The sequence below is a fragment of the Strigops habroptila genome, chromosome 3 (genome assembly GCF_004027225.2).
Source record: "Strigops habroptila isolate Jane chromosome 3, bStrHab1.2.pri, whole genome shotgun sequence".
Classification (NCBI taxonomy): Eukaryota; Metazoa; Chordata; class Aves; order Psittaciformes; family Psittacidae; genus Strigops; species Strigops habroptila.
Window position 1 is genome coordinate 15,046,049 of NC_044279.2, and position 23,958 is coordinate 15,070,006.

The 23,958-nt window shown below is 36.9% G+C and overlaps 1 protein-coding gene across 1 annotated transcript in view; it reads right to left on the reverse strand.

Annotated features, from left to right (window-relative positions):
- The window catches only part of COG5 (component of oligomeric golgi complex 5), a 178,590-nt gene that overhangs the window by 49,431 nt on the left and 105,201 nt on the right, over window positions 1-23,958 (reverse strand). Inside the window, exons 8-10 of the mRNA XM_030480895.1 lie at window positions 12,439-12,604; window positions 11,199-11,311; window positions 11,027-11,104 (exon numbers count right to left, since the gene is read on the reverse strand). Coding sequence (XP_030336755.1) covers window positions 11,027-11,104; window positions 11,199-11,311; window positions 12,439-12,604 — 357 coding nt within the window. The remainder of the gene's footprint in view (window positions 1-11,026; window positions 11,105-11,198; window positions 11,312-12,438; window positions 12,605-23,958) is intronic.

The following is a 23,958-nucleotide window of genomic DNA, read 5'->3' on the forward strand; positions in this document are numbered from 1 at the left end:
GTTGCTTCTATAATGTAAGATACAATATTTCACTTTGTCCAGTGTCAAGATGCAGTCACTCTAGAGGTGAAATACAGCTGCTGATTAATAGCACACAGAAGACCATGCAAGAGTTTTTGGCAGGAACTTAAGAATACTGTTGCCTACGCATACACCAGGGGGTATTTAAGTGGGTGGACTGTAGCTACCAAAATTGCAATACAGCAAGGCATTAGCATTAGATACTTCTACCGGAGTAAAAAGTGGCATACACAACCATGAGCACCCAGAAACCATTTATTTATGTTGTGTAAACCTGTAATTTCTTTTGCTTACACATTAACTCAATATATTATTTTTTAAGTATTTTTAAGCATCTCACTGCTTATTTTTTAAATAATGTATTCTAATAGAGATTACATCTGTGCCTGTAGATCACAATGGAAATTATAATTTAACTATTTAAAATATAATGTGCAATTCCATTTCAAAATAACTGATATAGAAAATAACACAAAAAAAGGTAGCAAAAGGGGTGTTTTTCTCCAGCTTAGCAGGAAATTAAAGCAATGTCCCTCTCCTTGTGCTGGACAACTTCAAGGACTTAAGAAGGTGGAAGAGAAAAGGGCAGTACTGCTTGCCTGAAATGTGCACAGCAAATCTACCAGCTCATCTTATTGTAAAGGAAAGTTTATAAGCCTTTCCGTATGCTTCATATAGCACTGTGAGCAACATCCCACAGTATCAGAAAGTAACTGCTCTTTTGGGCCTTTCAGAAAATGTCATCTAGCTAAAATTGCCTTTGTGTCATCTTCCCATCTGTGGAGTGTAAGCTATGAATTTGGTCCTCCTCTACACTTAGACCAAGTATCTTCACTGGTAGACAATGTATGGGAGCATTGGGTACATCCAGATTAATGATTTCATGTATAAAAGGAATTCCTTTTGGTGCAAATCTGTCTTTTGTCTATACTGGCTATCTTGCAGAACACACTGAACTCTGTTAGGGGTCTAACTTCCACTATTCAAGGAATACACTACCTCATCATTAGCTTAAAAAGAACAACTTGTGCAATTAAATAGCTTTTTGCAGCATATCATCATATTTTTGTAACAGAACCCACAAGGATGTACTAATATTTTTATCAATTAACATTCTGAGACTTTAAATTGGGAATTTTCCATTTCTCCTGCTTCTGGAAATGAAATAAAATTGAAAGATGTTAAATTACTTACACCCCCTCCAAAATAAAAATGCTTGCTTTGAAATCTAGTCACAAGCAGATTAACATCTTGTGATACAATCCCTTGTAGCAGGAGCAGCTGACAAGATGAGTAATGAACTGCATCCGATTATCTTTTCAGCTCTGTGGCAATCATTTTCCAACAGCTTCCTATTCCATAACCAACAACACTGGGAAAAGGTCACCATTCTGTCATATCCCTGCCCCCCCATCAGTCTATGTGTTTAATAATGCAGAGAACACATAAACCTTTGGAATTTAAAAGTACTGGTACTGATATCTGGGGCAAAACTGTTTCAGGTGCATATCGCATGTATAGAAATCCTACATAAAACATTCAGACACAATTTAAAGTTTCTCAGGAGGAAATTGTTACACTTTAGCATATAACAATGTTATTTCTTCTTTTCGTGCAATATGTCCTTTCTTCAACAAAAGAACCTTAACTGTAATTGATATACAAATCTCAGCACAGGCAAGATTCGGGTTGACATATACATATTATCCCCATCATGGAATACAATTAAAAATGAATTAAATCTATGAACATTAATTGCAACCAACTGTAGGACTATAATGGCAAAACAGGATTTTCACCCAAAAGCAGATCCATTTAAGTCAGCATTTTTTAACTGACGGCACTATCAGTTCACAGCTTTATTATGATCTCACAGCAGAGAAAATCTGCACATAAACCATGCTTTGCACCACTACAAAATGGGTGGGAGTTTACGATCAGCCACAGAACTGGCTATTTTTTCATAAAAATCTGCTGTGAAAATGCACCTATACCTAAACTACACTTACATAAACTAATGATCTACCAACCCAAACTGGGAATTAAAAATACTATCACTGCTGTTCCTGTGCCCAGTGACCACTTTATTCCCCAGAACTGGTGCAGCTGAGCAGGCACTCAAATGATTTAGCAGCTCCTATGCAACTCCTTAGGCAGTGCACGACAGCTCAGATCTGTCTTCCTCTGAAAGCAAATTCTTCACTTTCAGAAAACTGAACAACTGCCCAGTAACATAAACTAGGGCAACCCTCTGCCGTTCTGACCTGCTGGACAGCTGGCCAGAACCAGGGGAATAGAAAGATGCTTTACAGAGACATATGGACTATACACACTTTGCTACTTTTGGAAATGCTATTCTTAGAAAATACACTTGCATCTGTGTAGAGTAAAATAGAAAAAGACAACGATCAGACTCCTGTTTGGCCCATCTACTATAATTTTACCCTTTTTCACACTGTTAAAAATTCGGTACTCAATCACACATGATATTCACATAGGAATTGTTTGCTCATGGAAATTACACACATAAATCAGACAAAATATGTCCAGCAGGCTAGACCACAAATGGCAATGAATTTTCTTGCAATCGAACAGTAGGGCTCCCTTTATTGTGCACATGAACTGGAGAAAGACCATTAGTGCAAGCCATAATTCAATAAAGTTTACCCTTATTAGAATAATAGATGCAGGCTGTCTTCCATGGTATACCTTATTTATGTGAAATTAAGAATATGCTTAAGTGCTTTGCTGAATCAGGGCCATTATCAATAATCAGCAAAAAATGTGTTGACCTTGTACAACTGTTCAGTTTCAGCTATTACTATAAAGTTACTATTGTCAATACTCTGCACAGACAATAATATTGTACAACTTTCCCACAACAGAGGGGGTTTTAGATAAAACCATTAAGAATGTGTGTTAATACTGCATAATAACAGTGCCAGGAGACATCTGGACAATGCTAGTTCATCCTGCTCTCTGTCTCAGCTCAAGAACATGAAGTTGAACATAGGCCTGTGCATTCTAGGTGACCACAGACTAGCAAACTGTATTTTAAGACAAGGTTCTCTTAAGTAAATCTTTCTGTTGTAAACAAATAGAATTAAGTCTTTCCTCAATAATACAAACATAATAACTGTGAAAATTTAATATTCTAATGGCAAAAGTTTAACACTTCCACTCATTTAGGACAGAAAAGATCTACATTTAGTAGATGCCAAATTCTAAGCAGCTGACTGGCCTTTTAGGAAGAGATTTTAAGCTGCAAGTCAATAGAATCACAGACCAGTTGATGTTGAAAGGGACCCCTGGAGATCAAGTGGTCCGGCCCCCTGCTTAAGCAGGGCAACCTAGACCAGGCTGCCCTGCACCGTGTTTACGTGGCTTTTGTATGCCTCCAAGTATGAAGAATCCACAACCTCCCTGAGCACCCTGCTCCAGTGCTCAGTCACCCTCACAGTGAAAAGGTGTCTCATTGATGTTCAGAAGGAAACTCCTGTGTTTCAGCTTGTGCCCGTTGCCTCTGGTCCTGTCACTGGGCACCACTGAAAAGAGCCTGGCACCCTTTGCACTCTTCCTTTAGGTATTTATATACATTGATGAGATTCAGCCTTCTCCAGGCTGAACAGTCCCAGCTCTCTCAGCCTTTCCTTCCAGTAGATGCTCCAGTCCCTTCATTATCTTTGTGGCCCTTCACTGTACTCTCTCCAGTGTGTCCTCATCTCTCTTGCACTGGGGAGCCCAGAACTGGACACAGTACTCCTTGTGTACCCTCACTGGTGGTGAATAAAGAGCAGGATCACCTCCTTAACCTGCTGGCAATACTTTGCCTAATGCAGCCCAGGATACTCTTCACCTTCTTCACTGCCAGAGCACATTGCTGGCATGTATTCAACTTAGTGGCCCCCAGGTCCTTTTCTGCCAAGCTGCCTTCCAGGAGGGTGGCAGCACAACCCTCTGAAGCATCAGCCACTGCTCCCAGTTGTGTGCCATCTCCAAACTTGCTGATGACTCTGCCTCACCATCCAGATCATTAATGAAGGTGTTAAAGAGGACTGGAGCCCATATTGACCCTTGAGGTACTGGTCCCCAGCTAGACTTTGTGCTACTGATCACCAACCTTTCAGCCTCGCCATGCAGCTGGGCCGTTCATGAGCAACCCTACATTCATAACAGGCTCAGTTTCAGAACTTCAAATAGAGGGCTGTTATAGCACATCGTGCAACAGAGAGACTGCAGACTCAACCATCTTCTATGCAATGGCTGGTGGTAAGGAAAGGATTCAGATCAGTGTTCTTTTATCGTTATGGAACGAATGGGGGGTAAAAACACACTTCCATATTAAAAATTCTTTTTTTCAGTCATCTTTACGTCTTTAGTGCATTGTATTATATTAGACTTGTTAAATAGTGTGAAGTATAGATTTGAAATTTAGATTAATGTTGCCTGTTTGCAAGATTACAAGATTATCTTTGATGGAAAAAAACTAGAGGCTGACAGAATCCATATGCTAAGCCCCTTCCCACTTACTCACATGGAAGTGACCTGCTTTCACAGTTCAAAAAGTATAACCCATTTTCACTAACAGCTACTAGTAAGTTAATAAACCACTGAACAATAGTCAGCCGAGTACCAGCAGCATAAGAGCAAAGATATTTGAAGATCTGTATTCACTGCTACTCCGCAAAAATATTAATGCTGCAGCCTGGAAAACTGATTTCAAGTCCCCTCAAACCTAAGAGCAGAGCAGCTTACCTCATTTTTAAAAAACAAACCAAACTACTAATTAACTTTGCTATTACTGAAATGAAATCTCCTGAGCTCTGTTCTTAACATAACTATTTAGTATCTGACATTAAATCTAAATTCAAGGAATGAGAATGAAAGTACCCCCTTTATTCAGTATTAGACAAGAATGCAAGAAGATGCTGAAAAGGCATATATTTATTTTTACAAATGTCTTTATTTCCTCCACACTGTAAATTTAGAACTTAATGAGTATAATTTCCCATCTGTGAATTATCATATTTGTGTGTGTCTAAAATAGCTATTCTAACATTCAAATAATAAATCTGACCCACTGATTCTAAACTGGCTCCCACTTCATGACAATCACTTCCAGCTTATTTTTCCCTGCAGACATTTTGATACTTTGAGTAGAATGTGAAAAACAACTTTATTGTGAAGCCTCTTTGAAATGTAAAACAATATAGTGAATATTACCATGCAGCTAGTTGCTGCAGGCTCCTGAAATCAGGCTTTGCATACTAATACATACAGTGTTTTCTATCTGTAATCAAAGGCTCCGCCATAAAGAAATGCGGGACTTGTGAATGTTGCTCTAAAAAGAGAAGACATTTAAAGGACAGGCTAAATATTATTTCCACCAATAAAGCAACAATGCAAATGATTTAACAATTTTGTACAGCAAGATCTTATGGGACAGAAATAAGGAAATCTATTTGCACTATTTCTATAGCAACATAATTGCCAAATGTTAGACTGTGAACAAAAAGCCATCATCCTCAGTAGTGCAATTAATCAGCAAAGAAACAGACAAATTCTGAGTGTGTTTTCAATAAACCTTTCTATCTTCTCAAACTAGTCAAGATTAAATTTCTTAAAATAACAAGAGCATTTAAATTTCAAATGTTGTCTACATTATACTACAATTATACAATATATATCACAGGTGAACAGATGTCAATAAATGACACCACGACTTTAAAAATTACCTTGATTTTTTTTGTTTTGCTGCAGGGCATAGAATTTCATTATGCTGTGTTTATCAGGTTATACCCAAGGTGTAATAGTTTCTAGACTTCCAGCAGTAGTGCAACATTTTAAAAAGGTCTCTGTGCAGCTGACAAAAGAAACAAAACCTGTTTGATTTTTTAAAATATAACCTCAAATATAAAATAACAGTTAAGATTGTGCATTTTCTTTATTAGAATATTAGAATTCTGAAAATGTTTCCTCGATTTTTAAGGAACAAAAATACTTCTGTCTTAAACAGTGTCCTATGTCTACAAAGCTACTTAAAACATTAACTAATCCTCCCATATTCCTGCAAGATATGCATCAACTGGAAGCAAATTAACTTAGTGCTTCCAAAAGTCAGTAACTACTCAAGGGACTTGACAGCTTTCTTCTATCCAGAGAACTGATCTGGTATGTACAGCAGCAATTCTAAGTATGCTTTCACCTTCACTACAACATACCCCATTCAAGGGTGAAAGGGTGGTTCATTACCAGACCCACTCAGCCTGTAGTTGTTCAGGTAAAATTGACAAGAACTATGATACAAGGCAGCACTTCTGGTAAATGCATTTCTATTCCAATAGCAAGCTGACTGAAAAACAACCGACTTCATAGTTTTCAGTCATCACCTAACTGCATTATGCACAAACCCAACCAAGCCAGAACTGAAAAAGAATCTAGTAACCCATGCAACCTCCACACCATCCCTTTTATTTACAGCTGCACACTTCTGTCACAGAAATGGACTTAAAGTTCTACAGAAAACACCGTGTCATTACAAAACCATTGCACAGGCTCTGACCCTCCCATTTGAATTAGAACCAAATTAATTTTAGCATTGCTGTCTGGACACATTGATCCATCTCATACTAGAATCAGGACTTTTGACTGGTAAGATCTTTTTCTGTTATTTTAAGGGAGACCTCAAAAATCTTGCAACTGAATTCAATCGGTTTGAAATAAAGAGCATCTTCATATTTTGGGGATCAAAAACCTGCTCTTTCACCTGTGTTTAGATCTCTACAAAGCACCTTGCTGAAACAATAAACAGAAAACACTGCAGAAATGATGTGCAAGTAAACCAATTCTGCTTCTACAAAAAAATACTGGAAAATAAATCACATACTTGTAATAATAGGTGAAAACCCCAGATTATTTTCTGAATTCACATAAAACAGTAATTAGATTATTTTTCAATTTTTTCCACTTGGGATTATTTTTTAATTAGGTCAATTGAATGTGAATATGTGATGTTAGATGTGAATAATTTCAAAGCAGCAACATTTTTTAACAAGTTTGGACAGGGAGGAGAAATAACAAGGTGAAATGTAAGTACACTTTGGGCAATAAACATTTCTATTTCCCATTTATATTCTTTATCTTATGTAATGATGAGGACATTTCCTTCTATATCGTTAACACCTCATATTGCCAGTGTTGACAACTCAGGAAAATAGTCTGCTTACTCACCAAACGTTCATCAAGAGTGACAATGACAAGAGCCCTCCACAAAGTACAGAATAACACTCCCTACAACTCTCAGCTCTACCCAGAGGCTTACGTAAATGACAGGGGTGTGCTAAGAAGCAGATCAAAGGCGATCAAGGGCAGATCTGTCCTCTCACAGTGAGTACCTTCTGCCCAGCCTAGAGACCTCATCTTACCCTTTCTATCGACCACCCCAACTCCCCCTACAAAATTATTTGCTGCTTTTAAAGCTGCTTTCACTTTGCAGAACTGTTCGCTGATGCCTATGTAGGAGTGAAGGACCCAAAATAGATGAGGATCAGAGATCATTTTCAACTCTTTTACAAGGGGCTTAGAGGGATTCTTATCTCTAATTAGAAAGGTGGCTGTCATGGAAAGATAAGTTCTGCTGCAACTTACACTGAAGTCAATTGTAATTTAGGTATTACAACAGCTGAAGCAGGATTAGTCACTACACACTGAAAGAGAGAAGCAATAAAGCAGAACAAACTGGAGTAACCTATTAGCTCTCTCTCTCAAAGGTAAATTAAGCAGTTGAAACAGGGTATATAACTAACCAGTCATTAGGTGAACAAAAATATCAGTTTTATGTTCTTTAAATCTTATTTGTAATTTTAATTTTTACCCTCAATATCATGAAAACAATAACCCTGTATTTGGAAAAACGTATAAAATTTAATCTCTATTCATTTTCCCCCAAACTAGAAATCAAAACTTAATGAATTTTGAATTCTTTTAGCCTTGCTCCTCAACTAAAACCTAGTCATTAAAGGTGTTTTTTCTTAGATAAACCCACAAAAAATGTCCATTCACTGTTAAAAGAAATTTATTTCTCCCTTAAATATCTTGTAGCTCTTTTCTGGAAATGAAATGTGTCATTTAAGTATTTACAGATTAATAACAGATCTATAGTTTATTACTAGTATGAGATATAACAGTTTTGCATTCATCTCATAATGTGGCAAAAGAAAAATACCAAAATCTACATCTGCAAAGGGGAGGAGTGGAAAAAAGTGCAGTGTAAATTTAATCTCCAGATTCTTCCATGATAATCATGTAAGCCTGGTTATGTCACTTAACTCTTGGCTACATCTAATGGTAGAAAAATTTGGAAGTGAAGTCTGTAAGAGAAACCGCAGTGTAGAAAAGATGCGAGAGCTGTCATTGCCCTCCTGCTGAACTCCAATATTTATAAATTTTACAAGTTCTGTGTCTCAGTTTCTACGTCTGTCAGATTTTTATTTTGCTTCTTTTTTTTTTTTAACAAAGACTTTTTGGAATTCCTTTAATTAATTAGTTAAACGTTTTTAAAAATACATTTTCAGATACAACACGACACTACAAAATGTTATAATGGTAACAGGTAATTAGAAGGCCAGAAAGCACATGTTTGAGATCATAATACAAAATTAGAAAAAATGCAGGCTGTGCTATCTGTGAAGTGAAAACCACAAATAAATCTGCAAAAAATGGGAAAAAGAGAAAAGGAATGAATAAAAAGAGAGAAAAAAAAAAAGGCAAGTAGCTTCCTTGCTATTAAAGGACTTGTGCTTTAAAAAGGCTGGGTCTCCTCCTCTCTTATGCTTCCTAGGATGATACTTGCACTGCAGTAATCAAAACAAGGAAGCAGATGGACAGGCAAAGTGGTACTGCAGCTGCTGCAGAAGATGACTATAATAATAATGTTGACATCAGTAATAGTAATTAGTGCACAGACTGTAGTAGAGTCGATGATTCGTTTTCCTATCTTCTGGTGTGGGCATGCTGCCCCAGCGAATGGGTATTAATGTTAGTACCTTTAGTTTGTTTTGTTTATTTGCTCAGTTTATTAATGAAATTGAATACAATAAGGAAAACCCAACTTTCCTCCCTCTCCAGAACACTTGCTGAGGAAAGCATGTTGCTTCAGTTTGGATTAATACAAGACAGAATCCTTATTAGTAAATGGCAAAACACCAATTTCTTACTTATATCTATTTTCAATGTACACAATTCATACTCTCCCATACAGCCATCTGTACATACACTCTTGAATTTCAGCAGCCTGTAGTACTTGTCAGGTTTTGTCTAAACAACAGCTCTACTGTTTGGTGTGACTTCACCTGTCTGCAGGCTGGTGCCATACCTTTTTCGAGGGACACTAGAATAAATCGTGTAACTGTGTGAAGGGCCAAGAAAAACACTGTGCTACACTGAACCATCTCAGGTAAGCAGAAAGTAAAGCACCAGTGCTGCCAGCAGTACCATGTCATGAGTTCTGGTAGCATCAGACAAGGATGTACCACTAATCCTTAGCTGCCTCACTGAGAATGACAACTGTCCAGCTTGTGTTATACTACACTAAAACGCCTGCTGAAGAGCAAACTATTGGAAGTGTGGTAACTGTGGAGAAACACAGTTATTTGGTTTTATTTGGGAAAAAACAATTTGTCAGTTAGATACAATCCTGCAATACAAAGTCAAAAAAAAGGAAGGAAGGGTAATCAGAGAGATCATGGAACATGCTCAGCACAGCACAACCCAAAAGCCTTTCATTTTTCTAATGAGTTTTTCCTTACTCTGCATCTAGTTTCAACTGAGATTCATTTTCCCTATTCATTTATTCTCCAGGACGATGTAAGATTTCCTTTGGCTTCCCTCTATTATCATCCTCAAGTGCTGATCTACAAAAATGGAAGAGCGAAAGTGAGAAGCACAGGCTCAGGGTGGGAGCCATTCATGAACACTGAAAGCTCATTTATGTAAGTTCCCTTTCCATTCAACCTCTGCCTGAGCCTTCCAGAGTTCCTCCTTCTGTCTCTAGGTTTCTATGTGTCTCCTTAAATATGCTGGCTTACTGAAGCACTTCACCCAGACAGCAATAGAATTTTTTTGCCAGCTCAAACTTTTTAATGAAGAAAATATACTAAAAGTTTATAAACATTTTGAGGTGGGTTTTTTGTCTGTTGGGTTGCCTTTTTTTACAACACAGAAAGAGAAGCTTGAAATGCCTCGGAAAAGTGATGTTCTGTGCAACATCTTTTAGAGATGGGCTTAACAGACAAACTTATATGCTGTAGTTAACCTTCATTATTTGCTTTCAGTGTTGAGAAGACCACCTTTGCATATGAAGAGTTTCCACAACATATTTCAAAAATTAAATTCATGTAAATTAAAAAAACAGCCATAAACTTGGAAAAGGAGATGTCTGCAGAAACACATCTTTTGTTTCATCTACTAAGGTAGATGAGATAGCTTCAGTAAATCTGTTCCTTACACTGAGTGAGACCATGAATCAAATTATTCCAAATATGAATTGAAAACAATGCAGTTGAATAGAAAAGAACAGGTATTCAAAAGAACAACCATGATTATTTTTCAAGGAAGAAATTGCCAAGAAGTATAGAAACAGATGGCTGAAAGTGCAGATGAAGACACATTCTCCTATGCAAACTAACAGAATTAATTAATTACTCAAATCACATGGTATTTTATGGAAAGACATTAATGATCAGTAATAAAAACTGACAGTGGTGTCTTATCAGCTCCCTTTAAAGAAAACAAAAGAGATTACTATAAAAAGAACATGTTTACACCCTACAGATGTAACCCACAGACCATAAACATAGCTTTCAATGTTAATTTGACTTGCAACACTTTCCCATTAATTTAATTACATAATTTTTATGGAACTGTAAAATTGTAAACAAAAGCATTCTCTCATCTCATTTTCCTTAACAGAGCTACTAAAGCATATTCAGCTACATTAAAACTTTACCTTAACTATTTCCTCTATGAAGCAGACATGCGACACAGGATCTCTTTTCTTCGTCAATACTTTCTGCAAATGCTGCACCTGTAAGAGAGAATTTATTGAGAGGAAAAGTGACATCTAATATCTCATATGCAAAACTGAATGACTATAAAAACAGAAATGAGCTGCTGAGTACCTGTCCGCAAGCAGCACAGATCTGATCCATGAGTTTCTCCATGTTTGTCCACAGGGCTGCTCGAAAAGCTGCTGTGTTCCCAGGTGTTGGCATAGCAGCTCTACCAGGGCCACCTAAATGGTTTTTAAAAACACAGCAGCTCCATTTTAGCTTTCCAATATGAAAATTAGCATATTAGAAATATAGATCTGTGCACTCTGACATAAGGTTGGAATTTTTTAATCAAAATTCTTTTCTGTGAGGGTAGTGTGTTCAAGGCCAGGTTGGACAGGACTTTGAGCAATCTGGTCTAGTGGAAAGTATCCCTGCCTGGATCTTTGATGTCCCTTCCAACCCAACCCATTCGGTTTCTGAGAAAATAGCTTCAAAACAGAGCTTTGTGAATGGCCTCAGTTGTCTGAGAATTCAACTAAAGAAGAAGTAGTCAACTAAACTTTGAAGTTCAGTGGGGATACTTCAATGTTCGTCACTGTTACCTGCGTTACCAATTCAGACCTCCACAGAGACATCAAGGTAATGTCAGTGTGCACTCTTGCAGGATGTAATAGCAAAGTGAAATGGCAGAGACGGTAGGCGTGAAACATACAGGTATTACCAGCTCAGGACTTAAACACATGGCAAACTGCTATAAAAAGTGATACTCTAGCTGAAGGACATGCAGCTTCTAAATCATCACTTTCCTTGAGAGGGGCTGTATTTCTTTTCTTATGCTAGTGATTATGGTTTTGGACCCACAACTTGTTGCAAAAAAAAAAAAAAAAAAAAAAAAATGTTAAGTTTAATATTGCAACATTCCTTTGTATTGAATACACTACTTTGAAATTATTTCCATCTGATAAAAGCATCACAATGTGGTTACGGGCTTATTCCATTGCTTGCAAATAATTTCTACCTGTGATCCTCCCACCAACACAAAGAAAGCAGAATTTGGATTCATCTTTCCATGACAAACTGCTAAGAAAATGCTGCAAAGCTGTAAAGTAACGAGGACAATTTTCTGGGCAAGTCAGGAAAAAAGGGGCTTGGGGAAAAAGGAAAACGTTTAAGCTGAATAACAACAGACAGACTTGGCTTTGTATTAGATGATTTCAGAGACATGCCTACTTCCATCACCTACTGGTTAAAGCAAGAAGGGAAATGTTCCTGTAACAGGCTTGGGTATGTGAGTTTCTTCCATTTGACAATATACCCTACTTCTGTCAAAAAAAATTAGCTGTTCTCTGTAAAACAAGTATCATACCTCTTGTAACAGTTTGAGATGGTTGGGTCAATACTTTGATATCCAAAGCATTTTTTATGTTCTCCTCCAGGACTGTGCAGTATCCATCCACCACATTAGCAATGGTATCTTTCAAAGTCCCAAGGTTATGAAAAACCTGAAGAGCAGTTCCCACTTGAGTAGGATTCTAGAGAAAGAAGATTTTAAAAAATTATTATTATCTTTAACTGTACTACAGGGGTTTTTTATCCATGATGAGGTATCATTTTACTGGGCACGTTCATCTTTAAGTTCAGACTGCTAATTCATTTAACATTAAATAACTGGCATCCTTACTGCATAACAGAGAACAGAAGATAAAGGAGAGGACTGATTTCCTTTGATTGCTTAGCAATGCTTTGCTTAGCTTCCTTTGGTACTATCCTCTGAATAATGAGAATGGAATAAAAGGAAGAACTGGAAGCACTGCTGGCAGTATCTAACCTGGGGTGAGTTACCAGTGATTGATCCAATAATTCCAAGGTTAGTTACAGTACACCTATATTCAGCTATGGTATAGCCAGTAATATTGTTTAAACATGCATATGCAGTATCTGTTACAGTACTGTGATTTAAGTGCCAAACAATTAATTAAATGTGATACAGGCTTTAAAAAACCCCAATTAACCAAGTACAAGCAGAGGCAAGCAGGTCATACCCTTACCACTGACTGCTGCAGAATGTAAGCTTGTATTTCTACATTTCTATTTCTAACGCTGACAAGCAACAAAACCAAAACCCGAAACACCCTCAAGTATCTCTGTATGGCTCACAGCTTTTCCAAAATACAGGAGAGTGAAAACTATCCAAAAACTGTTCAGGTCCATTGTTCAAGAGACCTTTGATTAAGATTAAATCTGATGATAATTCCACTGAGCAACACTAAACACTGGCATGGGTGCTATTTAGCAAGAGAAAAGCCTCAAATTATTGCCTTTGGAAACTAAGCACTGTCATCCATACACTGAATACTGCTTTTTTATTTCGCATTCACATACAATTAGTGGAGGGGGCGATCAGTTGATCATACACACATTAGAGATGCAGTCTTTTGTCATTTTTCTTAGTGACTTCTGCCAGCAGTAAAGAATATGGTCTGGCAGAAATCCTGGCACCCAGACTGGACAGAAGCATCTGAGACCACAGGCACATCCCGCCAGAAACCCTGCTTTGACTCTCCTCTGGCAGTGAGACCTTACACCACTGCACTCTTCCTGCTGGTGGCTGCAGCAGTAGTAGCCCCTAACATTGTTGAAAACATCTGCTGCAAGACCAATGCAACTCTGCTTCATCTTCCCCAAGTCACAGGTTTTTTCAGCTGGACACTCCAGAGGGTATGCCTTTCAAGTGTGGGGAACTTGCACTGGGACCACAGCAGTAAAGCTACAATACAGCTGCTGTGCTAAGGATTCACTTGCTGGTACATCCACCTACTGCAACAGGTTTTCTGATCCATTGACAAACAGTGCATTCTCCTCAAACCCTATGTTTCAGAGGTCACAGCATTGTAACTACACATTCATGTCACTCTTTATAGGGTTTCTGCAAAGATCAGAACCATAACTGAAGCAAAAAAAGCCAGATCCCATCTCATTTCCCAACCCCAAAGAGGTGTTTCCAGGTTTAGTGGAAAGCAAAGGAATATTAGGCATGTATTATGGTTTGCAGACCGTATACTAACTGTACCAGTTTCTTTTCCCAAACAGTGTGGGAATTAATGAACATTACCAGCATAGTATTATGGGTCTGGGACTTGTAGGTTTAGTTTTTTTGACAAATGGGTATGCTGTAAAATTTCTAAGCATCCTGTGGGTGTTCTTGTGGAGGTGGGAAAGTGAGCCTTAAAGACTGGAAGATTAATGGGATGTCATAAAATGAAGAGTAGTATAATGAAAGGAGGGAATTCAGGGACAGAACGAACAAGAGAAAGAAAATATAAATGTTAAGAGGATGGGGAATATAATGAAAAGAAACTGGAAAGAAGAAAGAGAATGAAACTGAAAGGAAGGAAAGCAAAGACATAAAAGACTCGCCTCATTTACCAGTCTTTCCTGTTTAAATTGTTCTAATTTTCATAGAATACTTATCCAATTATAAAACCAGGCAGAGAGTCAGTAATATAAAATCAATATCTTACTACTATAGTTTCAGTCAGATACTAATGATCATATATTACCTAACAAAAAAATGGAACAGCATCAAAAGGTGAACAGGGCACTCTCCAGCCTTGAATAACCAATGGCCTGATATTTGCTTTCCTGACAAACAGGTAGAATAGGCACAATTAATTTCAGGCAGAAGATGAAACTCAGAGCTCCCACATCATAGTTCAGCAAACTAACTATGAAGCTACAGGTCAAAAAAAGACACAAAAATGTGCTCAAGAAGACCCTGAGCTATGTTTCAAAGAAACTGATTTTAGCCAAAAGTTGTCAAACAAGTCAATTTGAACTTACGAATAGTTAGTAATAAGCAAAACACAACATTATGGAAAACTGCTACTCACCCAAAGTACCTTCCAAATCTAGTATCAAAGTTAAAATCAGAAAAGAACAAAGATTATGCAGGTGGCCTATTTCTTATTTGCTTTAAACTGTGGACATGGCCACTGACAAAGGGCTTCTAGTTCATGTATTCATCTTGTACAACAGGAATTAGAGATATATTCAATGTATCAGTATACAACAAAGTATCTTTTTTATTATATCTTTTTATTTAGTTAGTTTTTATTAAAATATATAGCATTTTCCTCTCCTTCAAAACCAGGGTGTTTTATATGCCCCAGACAGGCTATATAAAGTCCATTGTTGGTTTGTCACTACTCCTAAGAGAATTGCATTTTTTATGCACAGCTAGTTTCTAGGTTTAGACAATATGTTTAAAAAAATGGAGCATCTCCTGGGACATCCACATTATTATGCGGAAAGAAAATGTTGGAAAGCAGGAAGAAAACAAATGATTGTATTTTCAGGCTTGCATACACATCTCAAAATTGGACTGTTTATCATTATTAATACATTAATAATTATCATTATTCATAATTAATAATACAATAATTATCATTATTAATACATTAACACGTACTGGACAAAATTTTGAGAATCAGTATTGCAGAATTTGTCACTACCAACAGACTTTATTTATAAGAATTTGCCGCTAGTATTTACTTTCTATTTGAGAAAGCTTAAAGCTAAACATTTCTGAGATTCAAAAGATTGCCACAATTTTTATCAAATGGAAAGCATGCGTTCAAAGGAAAAATAAACTGACTACAGAAGTGATTTCTAATGGGAAACGGAGTCACATCAGGGAATAATATTCAGAACAGCTGTCCAACAGGAATAATAGGGAAAATAATATCACTTTTTAAGATGGAATTTAACGAGTTTATTAGCAGTATTTTATAATTAAGTTGCCTGCCACTGCAGGCAACTACACTTAGCAATTTTTAAGTGTTCTCCTTAGAATCTGTGCCCATAACACTCTATGCTCCTTTGTGTCTTGTTTAGTAAATGAAGGCTCAGAAGTAGGAGGTTTTACCAAGCACAAATCAAGTTGGTTTTACTATGTAAAAATGTATGGGCAGTTAGAGCAACAGCAAGACAAAATTCTGCTTCTCACAAGCTAATGTCTTACAAGAAAATACCCTTTTACACAATAAATTACCATCCTAGAATTACCTGTACATATGCCAAGAACTTTAAGTTATGGCAATCAAGAGAGCAGGGGACAAAGAAAAATAGTAAAGGATTTAGTAATATATTAGCAGTATGGTATAATCTAATGTGCATAAACACAACCACACACAAGTAAAATAAAACCATACCCCATGAACTGTAGGCCTATAACACTACCTACTCCAAGATTAACCACAGTGATCTTCAGATTGCAAAAACTATAATGAAACAGGAAGTAAGGAGAGATGGAGTTAAGTCCACCCTTCTCCATTCAAAGTGCTCCTCCATCTGACATGTCACAACAGAATATTACAGGTATGTGATACCATGAAAGCAACTCACACAAATATTTAAAAACATCCACATTTCTCAGCTTCCATCAGACAACACATTAACTATCTTGGTCAGAAGGGTGACATTTGCCACCACTTGAAAAAAGGCACAGATGTTTCAATTTATGTTTTAGCAAAACGTAAAGATACATTCAGCAGCAACTATGAAGAGATGTTCCTACTAAATGCATTTGCTCACTTTCTCTATCATTGAGAACTGTTCATTTTACTAATATTATTTTTGATTCATTTTATCCCATCCCATTTAGTTCTATAGACTACTACAGACAAGAAGAAAAGTGACATGCAGTCATTAAATATGAATGTTTTTTCCACAATTATATCATGTGGTTATTTTCTAGAATAGGCAACTAGACTCAATAACAGAGGAGATGCTGTTCAGGCCAGCATGACATTAATAGTCATTCTGCAGAGCAGAACCCCATTTGATCACTTCCTTTCCCACAAAGATAATAACCTTGTGAAGACTAGATAGAAATATCATTAGATACTTCAATAAATATGTATCACATTTCTCATTTGAAAATATCTCCAAGGATGGAACCAAGTAATCTTTTCCTATCAACTGCCAACACTGCAACTATTTTATACTGTAGTCTTTTGTGATTGCCACTGGTGTTATCAGAACAATCTTCTGAAAGCATGGCTAAATAAAGAGCAATATTCTTTTTCATCATTAGCAACACAGCTTGGATGAGCAAGCCTGCTCCTCACAAGGGAGTGTGGTGATGACACTGAGCTAATTTGGGGACAGGAAGATTCCTAGCATAAGGCTGAACCAAAAATAAGAAACCTGGATGACAGGCAAAGCTAACTGGCTCAAGTGCTACAAATACAGCTTCCAAACTCACATTCTACCTTCTCAGGGTATGGGATTCACCATGTAGACCTTTCTTCTCCAACCAGTGCTGTTTTAGGGAATTCCACATCAGCATTTCTTTATCCAGTGCAAATCTGTTCATATGACCCCATGCTGCAGGGTTTTCACCTATCAACTTCCCTCTGAAATGAAGATGTGTTAATTGCCCAAAATATGTGTGGTCAATACTACTTGTGACAATTATAACTACTTTCATAAAGAAGTAGTGTTACAAATGTAATTAATTGCTAACTGTCAAGTAGTTAAATTTCACAAGTGCCTGCACCACACAATCAGAGCAGTTTTCCGAGGAAACGTTCTTTCATGTTACAGTTTGGAAGCACCACATACGGAGAAGTCAAACTTGGACTAGTCCCTCACTTAGAAAAAGAAAGTTTTTGCTATATCTGTATTTGTACATACATATATTACTGAACAGCTGCGATTTCAATGTGCTGCCACGTCCCTACCCCTTATGTTGTAAAACATTTACTGTGTCCCATACACAAGCGCTAAAAGCAAAACACAGTATGAAAAGAATTACAGATGTTGCTTAGCTGAAGGAAAATACATTATTACTAATAAGTCCAAGTATCACTTCAACAGAGTGGTCTGACAATGTGGCTTTGCAAGAAATACCATGAATAATATTTTGAAAAAAACACAAACATTGTCTAGCCATCAAGAAACAATCAGCACTAAAATACAATAACCCTAGAACAGGACACACACTGAAATAACCAAACTTGTAAACTAACATACATTCTCTGACAGGAAATACAAAAGGTTTGTGCAGTCCTTCCACAGTAAATGCAAAAACAGTTTCCAGAATGATACTTCTAAGTATCTATCTTTGACTGGCACTTAGCACTATATATTTTAATTTGATAGCAGATTTACTATTTTGGGAACTAGTTTAGTTACTTTTCTCTGTTTATTTCACACAGCTCATTTTGATTGTATGAGATAGCAGCTGCAATTTCCAACACAGTACAGCTTTACAAGGTCAGTTAAATAATCCAAATAAAAAAGACCCCTTGTGACACTGAAAATCCTCAGCCAGATCTCCACTCTCCCCTCTTGCTACCATTACAACACACTGCCTCCTTCAAATAAATAACGATACTACCCCTAATGACAAGTACTATTACTTGAAGACCAAGTGATTTAGGAAGGGTTTGTAAGCTCTTGCAGCTACCAATTACAAGTAGTTCTTAGTCATTTCTTACAGCCACCAAAAGTGAAAAAAAGTGAGAAGGAAAAGTTGCAAATCAATTTCATGAGCTCAGGAAGATAAGCAGTGAAAGAAACTCAGCCACCTCAGTCACAGCCACGGCAAAATTACTTATTGAGCAGAATTAATAATTTACTGAGAATTGTTGGAATTCTTGCTTTGCAGTATTGCTCAGCTATTTTAACTGCAGGAAAAATTAATAAAAAGCTAAAAGTAAAACCTAAATGCCAATGAAATTCAGCTGCAATCTAAAACCAGTATCTTATTTCATTTCCAGAAGTCCATGTCTTAAAAAAATTAATTGGTACATCACAACTCCTAAAAATGAACCTACTTAGGGAAGCATGTCTCTATGTTCATTATCACCCCATCTGTCTTTTACTCTGTTCATCTTTAAAATCTGAGCAATACATGAAAAGGTCAGATTGAAAATGTAAAGCCAGAGAATACAGACTTCTTTCTAATGATTTTCCAGTTCTTCCTGTTTTGACATTCAGAGTGTTGAGAGGAGTGAGAGGTTAAGATGTTACAATTTTCTACAGAAGGTAATACTGACATAACATGTTGGCTAGACTCCAGGAAAGCACATTTTAAGCCTTAAGAGGCAAGAATTCCAAAGCCAAACATTTAAATACGGTTAGGTTATAATATCTACCTTCTGTGAGCCCATGTTTGGAATATGCAACTTCGTTTGGTAGAAGGACTTCCACAGGAAAGGAAAACAGTCATAAAGCAAAGCCATAAAACTCATCATGTCCTCAAACTAGGTCAGACTTTTCTTTCTTAGAATAACAGGAAGTAAATAACAAGAAGCATTGCACTACAAAGGGGGGGGAGGGGGGGAGAAAAAAAAAGCAGCAATAAAATACTAGAAAGCAAAGCAGCAAGATTTTTCAACACAGCTGAATAGCTTGCCAAAACACTTATTCTCTATAATAGTGTAATCAAAGCAACAGATGGCTAAGAGCTAATGGAACAGAAAGGCATCAGGAACTGTTGTAAAGAATTATCTCATGAAACATCAAGCAATATTCCAAAGTTTACCAAGCCTTAGGCTATCAACGTGACAGCAATTTCGAAGAAAGTATCTGGCACCTCTGAGAACAGATCAGCTAGATCAGCTAGACCATAACAATTACAAATTTTATCCTACAATGCTGCATTTGAGTGTACAAAGAGTATAAATGCAGAGTAGAAATCATACAAAATGATAATAACTAATAGGCAACACAGAAATAGGGGCATCTGAGCCAAATCAAGCTTCTTAAAATGCTCCTCTCATGTCTTACACAAGTTCACCAACCTCTAAAGCACTCATCAATAAAGAACCAGTTGGCCAGTTAATCTGAAAATGTGGCTTCTCTATTAAAAACACAGCTACCACTTTCTGATGAAGGTCAGAGTAAAGGGGAAGGTTTTAGCACCTCCCTTGTGCAACCTTGACTTGCATTTGCTGACTCAAGTCCTATTAGCACACATTATACTTTTGTAGCACAAAAGTATAAGGACACTAAATCTCATTACTAATTCTGATCTTTGGACAGCAGCTTGTGACCAGATGTTTCCTCCCACCTCACAATATCATTATGTACGTGCTCACTCTGTTAACTAGTTGAACAAAGCCATCACAAAACAGAAATGTCAGGTTTTGCTTTTAACTCAGTCTTCACAATTAAGATTAGGAATTAGCTACTGGAGGGTTATAATATTTTTTTTTCTCTGTTTACAAAAAACCTCCACGTTCAGAAAAAATATCCCTTAAATGGTATACTCCGAATAATTTAAATATCTACCAAAAGCCATCTGGGTTTTCTTGTTCTCTTGCTAGTCTTTGCAACAAGATAATAATTACCTATGCAAGTGACAGTTTCTCATTTCTGAAATCTGTGCACATACTGTCAACAGCTCTGAAGTGCCCTTAAATACTTAAAAGGAATGAACTTTAAAAAGTTACTTTATTTTAAATTCTTTTCAGTTATTATTTTTATATTCAACTACAGACAGACCTCCATCAATGCCAGATTCACTGCTGGATCACATTTCAGAACATTTTTTTTCTTAATACAAAGTTCAAATTCCTTGATCACCCACCTACAGGAAACTTCAGGTCTACAGATAATTTGGTGAAGAATCACAGAATCATAGAACAGTTGAGGTTGGCAAGGACTGCTGGAGATCACCTAACCTCCCTCCCTGCTCAAAGGAGGGTCTACCAGACGAGGCTGCGCAGGGCCTTGCAAGGCACAGATAGGCTAGTTCAAATGAGCCAGAAGACATCCTTCTCCTGCTCCATTTTCCCTTCCTAGATCTGCTTACACTTCCAGGAAAATCTACCAATGGACTCATGTAGTCATTTTCACTGAGTTTCACTGAGGCCAGCTTGAAAGAGAGCAAGTGTCTGTATACACACCTATCAAAACTTCTTCACTGCTGGCAGTGTTACCCACCTCCTGACAGTAAGATCAGCCTTCCAAGCCCTCTTGTAAATTTATCCGCTGGGAGAAGCATGACAAGACTGACTATTTCTGTTACAGATGCTACATTTAAAGAAAAAAAAATATATTCCTAGTCTTTTTAAAAATAAATGGGTAGTCTCTTTAAAAATAAATGGGCAATGCTATATTACACAAGAACTTTACTATTAAAAAAGAAAAATCTTAAGTCATCTAAATGAAAAAAATACTGTGGCTAGCCTTGCCTGCAGCTTGCACACGCATTTAGGATCCAGTTCTGCTACTGAAAAAAGCCAGTCCCCATCCCTCACTTCATCTATCTGCCAGTAATGCATTTTGAAAGCTTCACACAAGTAAGAACTTACTGGGGCCAATACCTGCAGAAGGAAAGAAGCGAGATAAAAGAGGAGAAGAAAAAACAGTTAAGTACATAACTTGTTCCACACAGAGGACATTATTCACCACCTAGGAGCTGCAGCATTTTGATGAAAGATTTCTCCTTTCTAATGCAACATACTGTTCAGTTCTGTATGCCATTTCAAACCAACATAAAGCTTTAAACCTTTTGTTGCCATAAGAACACCTCTAAATGTACGATAATGCGGAATTTCATGTGGCACTGAGTAGCAGATCAAGAACACAATGAAACACCCATTTTTCAGAGAAGAGTAAGACAAAGAGCAGATTTTTAACCTGAGAAAAAGGCAAAATGAATTACATTATCTTGTTTAGATGAGTATCATGGCTAGTCGATCATATTTTTCACTCTGCTCTATGCAGATGTGGCTTATTAATGCGTTATATGTTTCTCCTGGATCACCTAATTGCATTATTTCAGAACCTGTTAACAATCAACAGTCAACAGTAGAAACCACAAATAGAATTACCGTCCGGGAGAGGCATTTAACAATAACTTACTATCTTATCTGGAGAGAAAGAACCTTAGTGTAGCCTTAGTTTTGAAGAGAGACAGATACATGAAAGTACCAATTAAAAAGACTGGATGAATTATACAGAGACACAGCCAAAAAAAACAGGGTCAGTCTCTGCTCCGTTGTATCCCTGGAATCCTAGCAGAATTTCATACACGCTGTTTACCTTGAGTATTTAAACCAAATCAGAAATCATTTTAATCAATCTGGTATAAAACACTTGAATGGACCTTATTTCAGTTTTGATTCAGATCATTCTATAAAGACAAGACCCATGCAATTAAAGCACTGTAATGTCTGATGAAAGAAAAACCTCTATGGTTCTCATTCGAATCCTACCTCAACTATTTTCAATGAGACCTAATCTTAGCCTGCCTTTCTTGATCTGTAGCAAGGCAAACACCACTTCCTTATTTCACAGCTGCACCTTATCCATCTCCCATTCCATCCTCCAGCCCTTCTGTACTCTTGTTCTCGTAACAGCTCCTTCCATTCATATCTTTCTCTTTGGAGCTACCTTCAACTCCTAAACTTAGTTTCTAGTTTCCGTATTGACACATACTGTCCTCAGTCTCCTCCATTCTCCCCCTACAGCATGTTTTATTTACAAAGCCTTTCACAGTTGAGCTGTTCATAGCAGTGGCCCATGCCTCTCTGCATATAAATGGATGAATTAATTATAATATTTGCATTAATTATCTTAAAAGCATTAGAATCAGATACCTTCTTGCCCTTATAGGTATTACCTAGTCTTGGTGCAGTTTCAGTTTTGCAATGCGGTCGGAGCTGCCCAAGACATAATGGTTGACATGTTTCCAGCCCAGAGAATCCACCTAAACAGATGGACAACCAGAACACAAAAGCAGACTACGCAGCAGCCTCTAATTTAAAATCACTTCTGTCTACAAAAAAGCTGAACTCAATGTTATTAAACATTCCTGTGTTTTCATGATGGGAATTCTATGAGGAATAATTTTTTAGTGATCACAAATGACATTTACTAATTGGTATGAAACCAAACTAAGTGTTTTGTATTTCAAAATAACTACCCTCAATGGGAAGATCTAACACATAAGGTGGGTTTCTGAGCTTTCTAAGGTGTTCTGACTTTTTCTTTTTTTACCCTAACACAATGCATAGCTGCTAAATCCTTAGAATTTATTTAATATCTACAATTTTTGGACCAGTAAAGCTATCCATATTCTTCAAAAAGCATTATCAAGCTCTAAGTTACTATGTATTTAAAACATCATCTACACAGGAATATTAAGTTTTAACATTTTGTTGGCAACTGCCCAAATTAATCAAGATGAATCTTCAAAGAAAAGGACCATGAGCGAAATTAAAAACTATCCAGCTGATTCTCATATTAAATTGTCACTAAACAAAGTATAAAGATTTTGGCAAACAGTTAAGTGATGATTCATAGCAAAGTGAAGGGATATAAAACATTAATGACTTCTCAATTTTCACCTATTACTTTACCATAAAAGACAGCTATATAAAAATATTGTTCAGATCAGATGTATTTTCAGGAATACCCATTTATAGAAACTATTTATAAACCACTTTCTTCCACTATCATAAAAACAGGAACAGAAATGATGGGATTAGGAGCATGACAGAATAATAAATCCTTACAAGTAAACACCAGAAAGTGCTGCACTGAAAAGTGCAGTAAAGTACTTGCAAATACTCCATTATCCAGTCACAGATTTTTGGTCTAATTCTGCATTTATGAGTCACAAACACCTACAGGAATTAAAAAAAAAAAAAAAGAAAGAAAAAACCCAGACACACAATCTGTCAATCCACTTTGATTAACCATTTACACCAGCAAGGAACTGTGAAGAATTCTACAAAAATACTGTGTCACAGTTGGACATCAATTGCATTAAACTTCCTAAATTTCCTGTATATAGGGCAAGTACACAATGGCAAAGTGATACAAAGCTTTCTATATCACAGTTGAAAGCGAAGTCTGCACAATCCCA